Below are 18,121 nucleotides of genomic sequence, written 5' to 3' on the forward strand. Positions count from 1 at the left end.
GTTGCATAGCCTAATTTACATAAGCTTTGTATTATCTACACTTTTGCTTAAGTTTGGTTATCGTCTACCCTGGAGAACTGAAAATTTATGAAAGACAACAAAGAAGGTTGATAAAGAGAATAAATTTCAGTTTTCCCATTAACTCACCCCTCGCATATCTGATATGTTCAGTTTCATTGTGTGAAACATGTTTAGAGTTTCTTTTCCAATTATTTTTGCACTGTCTGTTGCATGGTCTAGAGTCACAGTCCTACAAAGAATAAAAAAAGTATGGTTAAAAAGGAAACTGTTTCACAAATCCTAAAGACAACAATTCTGTATTTATTCCAGAGAGGACCTCAAAGAAAGACAGATCATAATTTCTTGGCATACAGAAACTGAACAGTGGTTTTTTGTTCTGTGGTTTCATTCTGAAGGTAATTAGAACTAAGCATGTTCTACAGAAAAAAAGCAGACTACTTACTAATTGAACATTCTCAGTGTGTGGTCCACACATTAACTTGTCAAATACAGTATGTATTTATATACATGATATATATTGAAGCCAGACAAAAATGGTTCACTTTACAGTACTCCTAGAATCGCACTGATGCACTATTCTGCACTCAAGTTTGGTTCACAAAGAGTTTCCTCAGCATTATTTCAGTTGTCAATTGTCAAATGTTTAAAGCAAGAGTTTCAGAGCAAACTCTGAGGGAGAAGCAGATATAGGCATGTGCATGTGGATTAAAAATAACAAAGAACTCAGATTAATGGTAAGTAACTTTAAACAACATTCCAAATACACTTCTTGCACTGTGGGCAATTTTCTGTAACAGCTCTTAACAGAATTACCTGGTTATGAGTTTTAGAAATTGCCACCTGAGAGCTTAGTAAGGCAGTAGTAGTGCTTGGTACTTCTGGATTCTCTAATGGCCTAACATTTGAGACAGATAAGGACAGAATTTCAGGTGGCTAATCAAATGTACGGGAGTGATGTAAAGTCTTGTCACTGAGGTAACCGATGCAGTTTTAACTCTGATGGAGTGCGCTCTATGGACAAAAGGAAGTTCTACATTGGCGTTTTGACAGGGTGCAATCCCCACAACTTACTAAACACTTTAACAGTGTGTCCTTAAATTTTACTCTATTTTTGAATCTGTCAGAAACCACCACGAACAACCAAGTGATCTCCAGAAAGGTCTTGTTCTGCCAATATGAAAAAGAAAAACCTTCCTGCTGTGAATGATATGAACATCTCCTTCAGCCTTACACATTAACATTTTTAAGAAAAAGGAGATCAATATCCCCATTAAGATGTAACTATTCAAAATATTAGGGAGAAATGCAGGATGGGTCTAAAGGTACGCACCATTTCAGAAGAATATTTTACAAAGATCTATCCTGTACTACCAGGACATGGTATCAATGACGCAGTAAAAATACCATTAACATCTCAGAAGTTGAATTTGATTTTGAGAGTGTGAGTCTGAATCCTTTGTAAGACTATGATTATCATTCTAGGGAATCTTGATCTGTAGGATGAAAAAGCATAGCAACTCATTCACCTGTGAGGTAAAGGGGCAAGAAATGGGTCATGAGCTATAAATCTTAAATTGAAGAGAGAAATTGGTCACTTTTGGCTCCAGTAAATAATCCCAAACTGTTGGAACTTGGCTGTACATAGGGAAAGCACACTTGAGGAAACACCACCCTGAGATTCTAATCCATATGTCTGGATGCAGCTTCCAGTTTACCCTGCTGCTGCCAAAAAGCCTTTCACTGGACTGAACAGAAATGCTCTAGCAAAGACAGAAATACAGCACCTTTATCATCAAATAGCATAATTTGGACTGACTGGAGTTGCCAAGTTCATTAGTAAAGCCAGAAGCAGAAACAGAGACACTGCCAACAAGATTCAGGCAGCCAAACTGCTTCAGCTATGTGCGAACAATTTAGCATCCTTCTGTGCCCCCTGATCTTACCTTAATGAGGACTTTATGAATTAGGGAAATTTCAGGGCACATGTACATTAGCACGCCTGACCACAGAAATGAGGTCCAAAGCAATGACCCATTCATGAGAAAGCAGTCTGGCACTAGTTCAAATAAAGAAGGAATAAAGCTCTATCTCAACACACCCTCAATTCTAAAAATACGTTCTTAGGCTGTTAAGATTAAACCTTCACCTCAAAGAATTCAGGGTAGCCAGAAGACAAAAGTAGAAACTGATGGATTTTCTTCTTGATTTACCAGTCCCAAAAGGGGACAAGCTTCTGTTAGTGAAAGGTGAATTTTTGTTTCTTAATATAGCTGAATTGTACGTCACAAGCTCACAAATATGAGACAGATGCTATGCATGCAAGCCCTACTGCTGAGCTCTAACCCACCGAAAGAACAGTGCCACCTTTTCCGTTATCAGCAACCCTGAGCAAACAACCCTTCAGTTCAGGAGGGATTCATCTGTTACAACAACCTAAGATGGAGGGAAAAGTAGAAAAGACCTGTCTTCGAAGATGCCAAACACACCTTCACATGAAAGCCAAGATCATCCCTTTACCTAAGGAATAACTACTTCGATACGGAAGTGTCTGCCTGAAGAATAAACATGTATTTAGAAGGTTCTGGGACAATCTTCTATGAAACAGCATATAACTACATGATGCTCTATGCCTAGATTTCATTCTTGCACTTTCAGTATGCAAGCACATATATAAATTTGAGATTAAAAAAATCTTTAGTCAACATCATTCAGCTGAACAATAGAAAACAAAGACGAATCAGAAATAAATAATGGATAAGAGTAACAGCACTACTTGTGGAAGCTGAAGGTCCTACTCCTTTGACAGTGACCTATCAACCGACTACCCAGGCAGAGCATCTGGGTTATCCTATTTCTCCAGGGATGGGCAGCCACCACAGGTAGCATCTCAGTGAGATCAACACTGCTGCATTAAGATCACATAGAAAGAGATTTTATTATGTTGATAATGATCCACAAGAAAACAAAGGCACTTCTGATGAGGAACTTATGACTATATGAAAAAATGTAACTGTGAAGGGTCAAGAGACATGTACAAGTTGCCTTCTTGAACAGCTGAAACATGGAGCACAGTCTCTGACCTTGAGATTCTGAGATTCAACTTTCTTAGCTCCACTTTGGATCTTCATTGTCTATTCTTGTCTAGGACCAAAAATATTATTTGCAGACTTACTGGTGAAACAACAGGAAAGACAGCTTTGACGCAAAGAAACTTGTCTGTACTAAGATGGACAACTACAGTCCAAGGTGTTTGATTTGCCAGCTCCAATCTTCGGAATCTAAAGTGGCCTCTCAGTCTTCTGCAGTAAGTGATTCTGCCAATACTGGCCTAGTCCCCATGCACTCTAGACTTGAAGGAGAACGGTACTGATCAGACATCCTTCTTGTCAAGTACAAAGGCAATTTTCTTTGAGAATTGACTCCAACTGTCACAATCAGCATGTGACCAACAACCTATCAAGGAACAGCAGAAAGCCCCTCAAGAAAAAGCAAAGTACTCAACACTACATAGCTCAGGTAAAGGGAACAGTTTGCAGCAGCAGAACATTTCAGCTCAGCTGGTCACTGAAAGAAATAAAAATGCTGCTGCATGTGTGTCATAGTGCAGGATGTAAATGTCTTCTACAAGTACTGCAAAAGGAAAAACCTTCAATATTGAGCAAGCTGGAAAAACGTATACCAACGATATACATGTTGCATATGTATTCTGTTTGAAGACAAACCCTTTAAAACATCAAATGCCTTTATTAGCTAGTATTTCATGAGACTATTACCAAAATAAGAGCAACCTTAAACTACAGATTATTAGAGTCAAAAAGGAAGAAGAGAAAAAAATGTACCTTCCTACCAAGAGAAATGATAGTCACAATAATTCATTGAAAACATTTCACTAAATCACTTAAAGTAGCATCCACAGAGATGCAAGAGTACATTCTCTTAAGACAGCAATTTCAAACCACAAAGAATGCACTTGTGGAGTCAGATTCCTTCTTTTCCATTCTTGCTTCCTCTGAAAACCACAAATTATTTCTTCTATGCCCCAACACTTTTCAATTTCCCCCATTTTTCTCTTTGAAGAAACACAAAGGCAAAAGATGACTGTTAAAACTGTTCTCTCTCTGATTTGGACACCTTAGTCTTTTCCTACTCTATCCTCCCAATGTGCCAAGTTTTTTATCATTGGGGGATTTACATTCCACGCTGATGACCAAAAGACCACATATGTACAACCTAAACACAGATGAATTTTGATAATAATATTCTACTTCTGATTTCGGTGCAGGTTTGATAAATAGACAAAGAGGTACCAAGCACTTTAAAATTTCTGTCTTCCTGTCTGTTGTGGTGCTCAACGTCCTGCAGAAGTGTGCTCACGCCTACTACTGACCATTCTTTTTTCCATGCATAGTTACCTGGCGATATTATCACAGATTCCATGACCTCCGTATTTTGCAGGCTCCACTGGTGCCCCAGCCTTTCTGACCATAATTTTAAGGGTCAATCGTTTACCCTTCATACCAGCAGCTTCAAGTCTGCGTTGGATTTCTTCTGAGAGGCTCAGAAGGAAAGCTTCTGCTTCCTTAGGCTGAAGGGGAAAAACAACATGTTTAGATAATTACTAGTTTTCAAATATTGAAGATAAATCATTAAGAGTGAATGCAATCCAGACTGCATAAACTGCAAAGAGCAAGCTGACTCACAGGCGATTGTGTTACTTAATTTCAAGTGGTTTGTTTTACATTGTAGGTTGCTGAAGTTAGGTGAGATGGTAGATTCCTATCCTAATGCTGAAGTAAGTAGGAAATACTAAGTCCTTTTGGAAACAAGTCTTTAAAAAAATGTATTTAGAAATCCCAACACAGAATTGCAAGTCTAACTTTAAGCACACACCTAGAAGATGGGCTTATAAGGAAAATCTTTTTCACTGTGAGGAAAGTCAAGCAGGGGAATATGTTGCTCAGAGAAGTTGTGCAGTCTTTGTTCTTGGAGGTTTTCAACACCAGACTGGATAAAGTCCTGAGCAACTGGTCTGATCTCATAGCTTCCCCTGCTTTGAGCAAAAGGCTGGACTACACAACATCATGAGGTCTCTCCCAAACTGATTTTTCTAGAATTTCTATAAATGCTTAAATTCTCAACAAAAAGCTGAGTTATTTTTTAATACAATTTTGTCAACAACAAACACTCCCCCCATACAATATTTGGAAAAAGACTAATAAAAATGTTGCACTGGAGCAGCTGGTGATGGTTTCAGGCACTGGCATCTTTGAATAATCAGCATTTAAATGAAAGAGAATGCTAGGTGCTGACAAACCTACTGCAGTTCTCTTTTTCTGTATGAGACTTGTATACCGAATGCAGAATAGCCAGCTAATTTTGTGCAAGCTTCTTTTCAGTCCAATACTTTTGCAGTCTCTCCTCCCATTTTATCATTTGGTCTCCTACTTCTTCATTTTCCTCATTTCTATTTGGTGGCTAAGATGGTGCTCTAACAGATCAAAGTGTAAGTGAAAATAATCAGAATGTGAGAAGATTCTTCTACAGCTGAAAGAAGTCATTGCAGAAAAGAAAGTAAGTTTGAATTTACCTGTGTAAACCTTATTCCATAGTTGATTTCTGCTGAAACAGATTTTCTTTCTTTTTCTGTACGAACAGGTCGATCATCCAAACCACGACAAAATCTGTAGAGCATCTGTCCTGTTTTTGGACCAAATTCTTTTTGCAGTTTTGACATTGAAGCACATTGCAGATCTCCACAGGTTTTAATTCCCAAAGAAGCCAGCTTAGATTCCATCGTCCTGCCAACTCCTAACAACAAAGCAATTAGTTCTGTTAACGCTACACAATTCAGAGCCAGTCAGGTTTTGAACAAATAAAATTTGTCTTTTTAAACCTACACTAGGTCCTATCAAATTAATAAATAAATATACACTATAAAAAAAAAAATTCCACTCAATAGAACATGGTTCAGATGGAAACTTTTGCTGTCTTCACCTATATTTCTTTAATCTGTTTCATATATTTAAAGAAGTCATACTGCAGCATGTTTATTTCTTGCTAAAATGTGAATGACTCCAGCTTGCAAATCTTCTTGACAAGGTACTGCCTGTTACAGTGTATATAGCTCTGAACACCACATCACTCAGTCTAAAAAGCGTCCAACATGTAATATGCTTTGCCATCGTATACAAGTGATTTAATCTAAAAGAACACCAACAAATATTCTGACTACTGTTCCACTGCTTCCTAGGTAGAAAAATAATATTTCAAGTAGAAGTGATAGCATACCTGTATCACTTGTGCTTTGAATTGCCAAGCACTGGAAATTGTAGGTATCCATGGCAACGGCACATATGTAAGTGTGATAAACTTAAGTATATTTCTGGGTTTTTGAGAGGTGGTCTGTTACCTCCAAAAAATATTGGTCCTAGGAGTTTACACTACCAAAGTCAGTGAAAGTTAGAAATCTCAGGTAATCAGCTTCTATCTTTTATAATCTGTTTCTTTGTCTAGGTGGCATTATTGACACAAACACTAAAATTTTTTATTATAAACATGCAAGTGAATTCCAAAAACTTTAAAATACTCAAGCCAAAGCATAGTACTACATAATTTTCTGGAGGAAAAATATCTCCTACAAGTTATGCCAAAGAGAAATGGTGCTGTGCTGTAAATTATGTTTGGCCATGGTAGGGGATACATAAAAGATGATTTCTAGTAAACCTGCACCTGTCTACGTATGCCATTTTCTTTTCCATTTCGGTGTCTATTGCTATCTATTTTTTGTTTCCTTTCTCTTTTTTTCTTAGAGAAAAATGCTATTTTGAACATTTAACGCTAAATATATGTGTACACATGCAGGCTGAGCTCAGCTTTCACTAACATACAAAGCATAAATGAGCACTTACTCAGCACTTTTTACACTGTGTCCCATTATACTACTAAAGTACTGAATAACAATACAATACAGTTACACGCCAGGAAAGACTTTAGCTTACATCTCTTTTAAGTATTTTCCTGTAACAGTAAAAAAACGTAATAAAGCCTGTTTTCATACAGGTCTATTTCATATGTCCTTACCATCTATCACTCTCCCAGCACAGTAACTCTAGTTCCCTGCCATCTCTCTGTGAATCCAGCTATGCCTTGGAGAACCTCCCTAAAACCTGTGGGCCAGAAATGCTTCTTTCCTCCCCTCCAGCTTTCTCCTTCCTGGAGGGAAGGGATGCCATCCCGAGGAACCCTGACAGACTTGAGAGATGGGCCTGTGCAAACCTCATGAAGTTCAACAAGGCCAAGTGCAAGGTCCTGCACATGGGTCAGGGCAATCCCAAGCATAAAAACAGGCTGGGCGATGAATGCATTGGGAGCAGCCCTGAGAAGGACTTGGGGGTGCTGGTGGATGGAAAACTGAGTATGACCCAGCAATGTGCACTCAAAGCCCAGAAAGCCGACTATGTCCTGGGCTGCATCGAGAGAAGTGTGGCCAGCAGGTCAAGGGAGATGATTCTCCCCCTCTCCTCTGCTCTCATGAGACCCCACCTGCAGTGCTGTGTCCAGCTCTGGGGCCCCCAGCATAAGAAGGACATAGACCGGCTTGAGCAGGTCCAGAGGAGGGTTACGAAGATGATCAGGAGGTGAAGCACCTCCCCTGTGAGGACAGGCTGAGAGTTGGGGTTTTCAGCCCAGGGAGACCTTACTGCACCCTTTCAAAATATAAAGGGTGCTTATAAGAAATGTGGAGAGGAATTTTTACCAGAGCCTGCAGTGACAGGACAGGGGGCAACAGTTTTAAACTGAAAGAGGGCAGATTTAGATTGTATATAAGGAAGAAATTCTTCACCGTGTGGGTGGTGAGACACTGGAACAGGTTGCCCAGAGAAGTTGTGGCTGCCCCCTCCCTGGAAGTGTTCAAGGCCAGGTTGGACGGGGCTTTGAGCAACCTGGTCTAGTGGAAATTGTCCCTGCTTATGGCAGGGGGATTGAAACTAGGTGATCTTTAAGGTCCCTTCCAACCCAAACCATTCTATTACTCTATGATTTTGATTCCCTATGTCCGCAGGACAGAAAACATGTACTCTGGCTACACAGATGATGACTGAGAACTACTGCCAAAATGTACAACAGTTGAATTTTGCCTGCCTGTCCCTCAAAGGATGTACTAATTTGGATCACTCTCCTCTGTCAAGTTGTCATTTTTCACAGAACTTGTGCAAACATTATGTCATTAGAACTTCTATCTCTCAGTAAGATTTGGCTGAAACTGCCAAACAGTTCATGCTTGCAAATTATATCATAATTGTCACAATAATTTCTTCAGACAACTAGCCAAAAAAGAGTTGGAATTTGACAAACCTGTTGTTCTTTAAAATAATCAACACATTTTGTCACAGTTTGCAGTATACCATTGACTAAAGATCCTTACACAAAAAAAAAATTACCTATGTAACAAATGCCTAAAGTATATTCTAAGTCTACCAGAACCAAAAGCTGTCTATAGCTGGATGCAGAGCACAACAGTGGTAATACTCCCACTGCAGCCTTACTTTCCACCTTCCTCTCTATTTATCAGCCATTCTAATATGGCTCATGTTGCAAGCAGAAACAACAGTTCAGTGACATTCTCCTCTGCCAAATTTTATTTCTTAATTTTCCTCCTGTCCTTATTCTCTTTGAAATCTCTCCATTTCTTAGATGCAGCAGAGATTAAATAAACTCCTCTCTCCTTTTTTCCCTTCATATACTCTCTGTTTTCTTATGGCATCTGTGCTATTTTTTCCAACCCCTGACTTCATACACTCCTTTTTAGAAAGAATACTCTCTTGGACTCGTTCTCAGTTCTGAGCAAACCCTGCCTCTCTCAGTGATAAGTACCTGATGTCACTAATTTTATTATATTCATTATGATACAGCAAACTAGCACTCACTTGGAATGACTCATCTAAATAATTTTATTAAGAATATAAGGTTGCATAACATACTAAATGCTGAACTTCTTCTGTAGATCATGCAGTGTGAATCTGTAAAATTCCTTCTACAAAAGATGCTTCTCAAAGATACCAAAAGGTCAGAGATTCTCTTCAGAAATTTCAGAGATCAGTAGATCTTCTTTTTTTGGATCATAACCATGGAATAGCATCTGATCTTGTTTGATCCAAACCACAGATTTTTAGCTGTAACTGTTTTAATATCAGGAGGCAAAACGTCCTCTAAAAGAAAGGAGTACCTGGAAGACTGGTAACAAGTTGCCCTCTGATAAAATCATCCACTTCTTCAGGTTTTAAGTGATACTGTCCATCTGGTTTTGCTTTACGAGTTGCCATTCTGGCCAGCAGAATATTGGAACCTGTAAAAACAATAAATTAAAGTATGTCTGTGGTAAATTCTGTCTTCTCAAGTAGAATACTGCAGTTCAGCAGCCAAGGAAAAAATGCAGAAAATACAGTCAAATTATTCATCTTTTACAATGAACTTAATGAAATATGTTCATATACATTTGCAGTATATACTTCCAAAATAGCAGCTAGCAGTACTTGTGATTACAGCAGTGTAACTGTACTGGTAACTGCAATTGCAAAGTTAAAACCAATCAAAACAAAAAACCACCAAAAAACCCAAACCAACCAACAAGTAAGTGCAGGACACTTCACTAAGAACACTGAATTTATTTGTCTTGGCTGTGTTCTACACATCTAGAGGTACAGATAAACAGTTAAGTGCAAATGGCTAAAAAATTTAAAGTGTAATATTTTAACACTGCAGAACTTAAAAAAAATCCGCTGTGGTCAATGTAAATACTACTTAGGTGACAATTCTATTAAACATATTATATGTGAAATACTGGAATTAAGCTAATATTTGGGCCTGAGTATTCACTAAAAAAATCCAATGATTTATTAAATTATTATATGCACTCATAAAGTGTGGTGGGAACAAGACCTATGTCAGCATTTTTTCTTCCCTGTTTATTGGCTTATTCATGCCCAGCCAGTAAGATCTCTGAAATGATACCCAAACACATTAATTACTGCCACTCAAACACCCTGTTGTAAGATAAAACAAACTAATGAAAGGTCAAGGGAATTTACAACTCACAGCACTATGTGTTACTATTGCTCTTCTCCTCCCACCTATGTTCACATTCTTTTTGTCTATTCTAAAATTTTAGTTAATAAGAACAGTAATAGAATTTTACACGCACTGTTTCTCCTGAGAGGTTAAACTGATGAAACAATGACAGATTCATCATTCAATCTCCTATTTAACTTTGGGGATACATGTTTTGTCTATAGTGTACTGAAGATTTCTGATCCTCTTATCTATCAAACATACCAACATAGCCTCTAATACCATGAAATCTCAGTGATTTACCTTCTGCAATGTATTATTCCCACAGCACTGAAGTAAAGCAGGAAAAAAACTAATACCTCACTTAACAAATGAGAAACCAAGACACAGGATGTTTACAGATGAGCGTTTAACCTTTCACTAGCATTGCTTAAATCAGTTTAGTTTAGCCACTAAAATCTCTAGGGTAAAAATTAAATTTATTCAACTGGCATAAGCATGTCCTTCTTTAATTTATCTCTAATCAGAAAACAGTGTTGAGAGGAGATCTCAATAGTATAACAGTATTTACTAAAATTTACATTTTGTTATATTGGTACAACTTTCCCATTGGGCAACATATAAATCACACAAGATGTATGTTTCTGGCAGACCATGTTTTTGAAATAAGATCTCTACATTCATGTAATAACACAATTGTTTCCTCTGATTTTTTTTTAGTTAATGATGAATTATGAGTGAAGAGACAAAGTCATTGCTGTGTACCTACCACATGAATTTCTAGAAAGGATACCAAAATTATTTTCCAATACCTCAGACAAATTGATTATTAGAAAAAAAAAAAAATTGCTCATAGGTATTTGTCTCTTTTAGTTGGTATAAGAACTGTATCTAAAAACTAATGCTTTAAAAACTAATTCCACTCTTTCTATAGAAAAAACAAACACACTAAATAAGCATAAAAAAGAGATTACAAATGTGTTTCAAGTCAAAAGACCCAAACAGGAATCCAGGGAATTACAGTCTCTGTGCTATGATATCAGAAGAAATAAAGAATTCTGTTTACACTAATGAATTTCAGCTTGTCTCACAAGTGGATTTCATACACTTACATGCACTCAGTATATTTACTCAACCCTAGGATTAATTAGGGACAAAAACAAAGGAGAAAGGAAGAGGCCAAGTGAAAAGAAATCAAGGAAGTCTTTTAAGATGTGTGATTTCATATACAATACCTACCACAAATCACACAAATCTTTGCTTTCAATGCCTTCTAATAATTATGCCAAATTATGACACCCCATTAAACTCTTACTGCTATCTTCAATAAAGAACAGAATCTGTGCTCATTTTTCTGTTTACTGGAAAAATACAGTAGCGTTTCATAAAACTGAATGTAAGAATATCATACAGATGGAATTTTAGCATACTGTTCAGATAACAAAGGAGACATTATAGCAATTTTACAAATTTTTGCTTAAAACTTTCCCCTTATGAAGATTTTCTTAGATTTTTATTTACACTAATTTAAATGGCAATATATTCCATATCACACAAACACTTAAAGAGTTTTAGCAATCTTACACAGCTTTGATACACCTTACAATAGTAGGCACTTCTTGTAAACAGAAATGAAATAAGGTACTTACCCATCCCAACAGAAGCAGTGCATTTAGTTTGGGCTTTGATTTCGGTGCGGATAGCGTTTGCAAGTTCATCAGGAGTCAGTCTGGTCTCTGTAAGTATTTCAGTGATATCTACTAGTGCTTCATCACAACTGACTGCTTCGATGTTATGAGTATAGCTATCAACACAAAGTAAAGGAGGTGAAACACCAGCAACAGCTCACCATCTGTTAAAACAAATATGTAGCAAATAAAGTCTTCCTTTTGTGGTGGCATTTCCCTGCTTATTTTGTATCACACATCACTTACATATTAAAAATGCTAAACCAGTAAATTACAGTAACATTACTAACGTAGGACTAATTTCAACATGCATCATGATTTTAAAGGAACAGCTGGAGAAGGAGTTGAATACTTATTTTTCATTGACAATAACAAATTTCCAGTTTTGTTCAAAGGGCATTTTAAACCAGAAAGTAGTTTCTAATAGAAGTTACTCCAATAATCCATTCTTAACCCACTCAAAAAAAACTCCTGGAAGAATGTCACTACTAAGCAGGGATCTGCTTCTCATAGTGTAATCAGTAAAAAAATTAACAATGACTCCTTTAGAAGTCAGATGTTGACTGTTTACGGGATTTGGCTTTAAGATTAAAGAATGCTCAGAAGCAGCACAGTGCTCAAAATGACAAAAATACTACAAAAGGAAGTTGTCAAATAGGAATGGCTTTATTGAAGCTGAAGAGTAACACAGGGATGAAAATACTAAATCGAATAATGGCACGCAGCAGCAAATAAAATATGCTAGATAACCTTACCATGAAAGATCATGTAAACAAACAGCACATGTTACCTTGCTAATATTTCATATACTGTCCGTGCAACTTCTTTGTATGCATCAAAATCGTATGAAACCGCTTGAAGATTTGGACACAACTTTTTTGCTTGGCCAAAAAACATTCCATTCTTTATGCCAACTTGTCTAAAATTAAATAATAAAAAAAACCCAAATAAACACAGTACCAACTTCTCTACAAATTAATATGGAGTATTTCCAAATGAAGTATTTATCTTTTCCCACAAGAATGAATTACCAATAAGAAGGAATTTAGTCCAACTGCTAGAAATTTAATAGGTAAGAAAAATAACTGCGAATAGAGTATTTAAATTAGCTGTATAATATTCATGTATGCAGCATGGACAGCCTGAATGGGAACATGTTTAAAGAGAAAGTCTCCAGAAAGCACTACTTGCTATCTTCCGTTTCAAATTAAAACCACACATATACACTACAGTGACTAAGGTAACTGGATCTTATAATCCACTGTGCAAGCTTACAAAATTATGCTCCCGTAATAAACAAACTCTAACTTTTTGAGACACAAATATAAGCCTACCTATCCCAGAATGCTTGAGAAAGATTCCAATGAAGGGATAATTTCTGAAGTATTATTTCCATCAGGGAACAAAATCCTATTTCCAACATTGTGCTTATACTTATTACAAGTTGTTTCATACTCTGACCATTTATAAGGTACGTTATTGGGAATGCTCAACATAATCTGTGCAAGAAATGGTTTTATGTTTAGTAATCACACTTACTGTCTCATTTTAACTAAAACCTTCAGTAACAAAGTGTTCTTAATTCCATAAAAGAATGCAACTTTGACCCAAAGAAATGAGATAATTATGCAATCAACAATATCACAGCAAATGGCATAAGGTTTTCCTTAATATGCTTTGTTTCAAGTAACATGTAGGTTAGGTTGAGAGCTATTAAGCAGTGTTTAAAAAGCAGCAGCATCCATAGGGAAAACCTTGTGTTAAATTCTAACAACCTATATAACTACAACTTCTGAAAACATAAAAAATTCCTCTCTAGATAAATTGAAAGAAACTGATCTAAGAACTGCTATCTTTGGACATTTTATGCCTATCTGAATGAGATTTTCAAGCAACCTGATAGGTAACTTTTACCTACCTGGCTTCATAACTACAAGAAGCTATTTCAGCCATGGACAGAACAGTGAGATCGAAGTCAGCTCCATTCACATGTGTGGAATCCAGATGCTCCCAGACTGGTGAGTCCAGCTTATCAGGTACTCTAATTTCTGCTTGGAAAATAATATTTATATTTGTTTTTATGTCATTTTTCTTAAGAGTTCAACAGAATGAATGTGAATAAAATAAAAATTATGGGGTTTATTTTACACAATTTCTATACTGCTACCTGTTGATGAAGAGGTTCTTAATACTGTATTGATTTATACCATGGCCCAAAAAAAACCCCAGACACCTCCCCCCCCCCCCCGCCCTCCCCCCCCCCCCCCCCCCCCCCCCGTAATATCTCTCTGCAGATAGGTCTGTACATATTACTGAGAATAATATTAAGCTACTGAAAAATTCTGTGTCTATTTTCCCCAAAGTTACTAGACAGCAGCTTGTTGGTGACTACACACACCATACTGCATACTGTAAAGTAAGACTGATCTCAGTTACCTTTAATGACAATAAAAATGATCAAACACTTGAGGCTAACTGCTAGAACCATGTCCTGTAAACAAATACAAGACACTCAAAAATTTACTAACTGCTTGGCTGAACAAGACAACACTTAGCTATATTCCTTTTTACAAAAAGCACAACCACCAGCAGAACACAGAAATTAAATTCAGAATTCAAACCCACTTTTTACCATACTTATAACCTCTTACTTAAAACTGTTTTTCTAATAATCTAGATAACACAAAGTGATTTTAAAGAAGTGAAATAACCAGAATGCTGATTAGCTCAAATTAAAAAACATTAGCTAGAAACTTTTATTTCCTTTAACACTCTTTGGGGATATTAATTGACAAAACTTCTGCTGTTACTTCCTAATAATTCTCTTATTAGGATGTCAACTTCTTTCAAACATCACCATAATTTTATCTTGGATCAAAATGATACAATTACAAATACAGCAACCCCAGACGTACAATGAGACAGACCTTCCCTAATTCTATAATACTCTACTGCAAGCTCTTAAATAAATTTTAAAGAGTCCTCCAGGCCCACTGCGTACTAGGTACTAGAATAGAATTCCATGACACCGAATACTGGAATCAAGTAAAGCACTTTCTATTCCTTTCTATTTGAGTTTTCACAGTATGTAAACCTTGAAAGATACAGGCCTATACTCTAAATAAACATCAGCCTGAAAAAATGGCTAGATGCAAAAACTACCATGCCTTCCCAAACTCCCCATGAGAATCAAACCAACAAGGTATCATACAGACAAAAAGCTTCTATTAACTTAAAATGAAATCCAGTATGTATGCTATAGTTCTTTTTCATTACTGTAGTTATTTAATACCATATACCTTTGTAATATAATAAAAAGCGAGTATTCTTCAGAGTGCCACAATGCCTAATTATATTTCAGGCTACTAAAAACTTACACTGACAATTTGACTGAAAGGCAACATGGTGCTATCTGCACAAACGACCAGTTATCAGACCAGAGAAAGTGTTGTAATGAGTGAGTGGAGACAGCAGGGGTAGAACCTGACTCATGTGAAAACCTGCTTTTATTCAGAATTTCTGCTAAATTTGTGCACCTTTTTATATCTTATATATTTTAATGTATGATGAGCTCAGTAAGTTACCTAAGATGTCTACAACTGAAAATTAGAGCAAAATTATGCCCCAAATAAAGATAAGAATGACAAGAACAATTTCTTTAGTCCATGCCTTCCTGTGCCCTGGCCTGAGATGATGCTGTCATCTTGTCTATCTTCATTGGACTCGTTGACTTTTTCCACATCGCAGCAGAGCAGATCCCCCCATGAGCTGATGGAGTCACTTCATGTGAAATTCAGGGCAATGCAGAACACATTGTCCTCAATGGAAGGCAAGGTAGAGAACCTCTCATCAAAAGCTGGGAAACTAGACAGGCACATGGTGAATGTGGAGCAACGGATGGAGAAATCAGAGGCCAGGACCCAAGTCTGTGAAAAAGAAATCGCTGAGAATAAATCTGTGACTAATATGATGGTTAAAATCTGCTGCTCTTTAGAATGAAAAAAGGGAGATACTAGGGTTGAGGGAAAGGAAGCCTAGAAAACATTCACATCTTGGGCATCCTGGCCATGGAAAAGAGACCCCAAACTATGAATCCTGATTAACATATGTTAATCTTCTGTCTTTAGAACATGAATGTTAAAGATGGCATGTATGTAGAGAAGTAATTTCTACTACCCAGAAAGGCTATCTCCAGTTTGGAGATTTCGGGTGAGAGTGATAGCAAGTTTTTAAATTTAAAAGTTATACATTTTTGGATGAATTCAAACAAGAAAAAGAAAGTATTTCATAAAAGGCTCAAGATTCTATTGACACTAGATATTTGCCTAGCAATGCAGATCAAAGGCAGGAACCAGTATCACTAAAGAAGTAATTTGCAAAAAAAAAAAAAAAAAAAGTAGCTGAAGTAGCAGAATTCAAGTATTTGTTCAAAAGTAATTCATAAAGATTTGGTTTCATTTATTTTTTGTTTGGTTTGGTTTTTGCTTGTTTGTTTTTTAATTTGAAACATTTTTTCTAATAAGCAAGAGCTGGAGAAAGCAAAATCAGAGAACAGCCTGGAAAGCTTGAAGCATCAAAAAATGAAGTGGGTTCCATGTTGAAGCATGGATGTTAAAATATGTTCATGTTCAAAGTTGGTCCCAACTACCTTTTCATTTCATTTATGTAATATGTCCCCAAACAGAATTGTGTATGTTTAACAGCATAATTTAGCATTCTGTATTTTTGATATTTTAGAAAAAAGTACTTTTCCATGTGATACATGTGCCTACTGGACCATATTTACCTCTGGCATGGCACAATTAAACACATGCTGTGAAGCGTGTCACATACACTTTCTAAGATACTATGATGTCAGAAAAGCCTCGCCTGCAATTCCACCTTTTCATCTAAGACCATAACTAACTGTAATGTCTTTTCCCCAAAAGGAAGACAAGCCATGTACTTATGAGAATGCAAGCAGAAACAACAGGTTGTATTTTTTGTTGATAAAACTATTGTATATGGAGATAAAAATTAATAAAGAGACCAAAAAATATTATGAACTGCAGCTAATGAGATAGAGATTATAAAAAGAGTGTTAGGAAAAAATCCTTTCACCAAAACAATAGGTTGCACAATCAGACTAAGTATCAAGAAAGAAAGAGGCCTGCCTTGTGTGCAAGCCAGTGAGATTGGATGCTGAAGTAAAGAAATGAATGTGCAGATATCCAGAAAAAGCTGCTGCAGTAAGAAACTGAGTTTGTTACACAATGAGGTTGAAATCTGCTGTACCCTTAAGCAGTAAATATAGTAGAAGAGATACCACTGAATTTGTGAATCACAAAGAACTTGCTAGATATCACCTAAACTTCTGTAATTTAACTGCCTCACTCTCCAAATGTCACTTGATTGTATGAAGTCACACCCTCATCCAGTGTAAGGTCCTAATAAAAGTTACAAAGTCACTGTATAAAACTGAACTACCAATAAATAGTTCATACACAAGCTATGCTACAGAAAATCCAACTCCATAAAAACCACAGCTATCTCTGTAGCGCACTTATACATGGCATTGCAAACAACACAGCAGAAGCTAAGCCTGGAGCATCCTGAAAAGTCCTGAAAAAGTTAAAGGCCAGCGGGTTCCACAAACATATTCTACCTCAGTTTTGAAGTGTTCTTAAACTACAGCAAAAAGACAAATAAAATGGCATCACTTCCTGTAATTCCTTGTTTCCAAATGTCTTTGAAAATTGGCAGAATTTATTAGGGTTTTTTTTTTAAAGTACTAACATTTCAGAAACAACCATGGAAGAACAACCTGTCTTTTTCCACCTCTTGTATCAACAAAATAACTGGCTGAGGTGTAAACTTTGTAACAACAGTACCTGCTACCACAAGGTTGGTAAAAAGTGCATATGCAAGGGACTAAGGAGAAACTCCACTTCCAATCCTAAACTGAAATTAAATAGCAGCTGCCCGTTGTATATGCACCTTTTACCAACCTTGAGGTAAACTGTTGCAAGCTGATGAAGCAGACTGTTGGAGAAAAAAAGAGAACTAAGTTGCCAATGTTTGGCAATATACTTTCTCATACTAAATGCAGTTCAGGCAGTATAATAGTAATAAAACATGTTAATAAAAGTATGTTTGTTTATATTAATATACTACTACTTGAGGACACAGAAAGTAACAAATTTCTAAATTACTGCAGGCAAGTAAGGAATTCTCAAACTACAATAGATGCCCTGGATTTGAAGAAACAAAATACTGGGGAGACAGAACTCATGGAAGTTGCACCAACTTTCCAGAAACCTAAGATGCTCTAAGGACCACACAAATTAACTCATTGTACACAGATA

The 18,121-nt window shown here is 36.7% G+C and overlaps 1 protein-coding gene across 6 annotated transcripts in view; it reads right to left on the reverse strand.

The window, feature by feature from the left end:
• REV1 (REV1 DNA directed polymerase) overlaps positions 1-18,121 on the reverse strand; it is a 61,920-nt gene that overhangs the window by 14,219 nt on the left and 29,580 nt on the right. For 4 of the 6 annotated variants that reach the window (XM_074815069.1, XM_074815070.1, XM_074815068.1 and 1 more), the window contains 7 exons: positions 13,696-13,828; positions 12,568-12,696; positions 11,739-11,893; positions 9,248-9,367; positions 5,609-5,829; positions 4,434-4,606; positions 148-250 (listed from right to left, as the gene is read on the reverse strand). In XM_074815069.1, coding sequence (XP_074671170.1) covers positions 148-250; positions 4,434-4,606; positions 5,609-5,829; positions 9,248-9,367; positions 11,739-11,893; positions 12,568-12,696; positions 13,696-13,828 — 1,034 coding nt within the window. The remainder of the gene's footprint in view (positions 1-147; positions 251-4,433; positions 4,607-5,608; positions 5,830-9,247; positions 9,368-11,738; positions 11,894-12,567; positions 12,697-13,695; positions 13,829-18,121) is intronic. The other 2 variants (XM_074815072.1, XM_074815067.1) reach the window with 1 other exon arrangement.

Source organism: Strix aluco, chromosome 2 (genome assembly GCF_031877795.1).
Source record: "Strix aluco isolate bStrAlu1 chromosome 2, bStrAlu1.hap1, whole genome shotgun sequence".
NCBI lineage: Eukaryota > Metazoa > Chordata > Aves > Strigiformes > Strigidae > Strix > Strix aluco.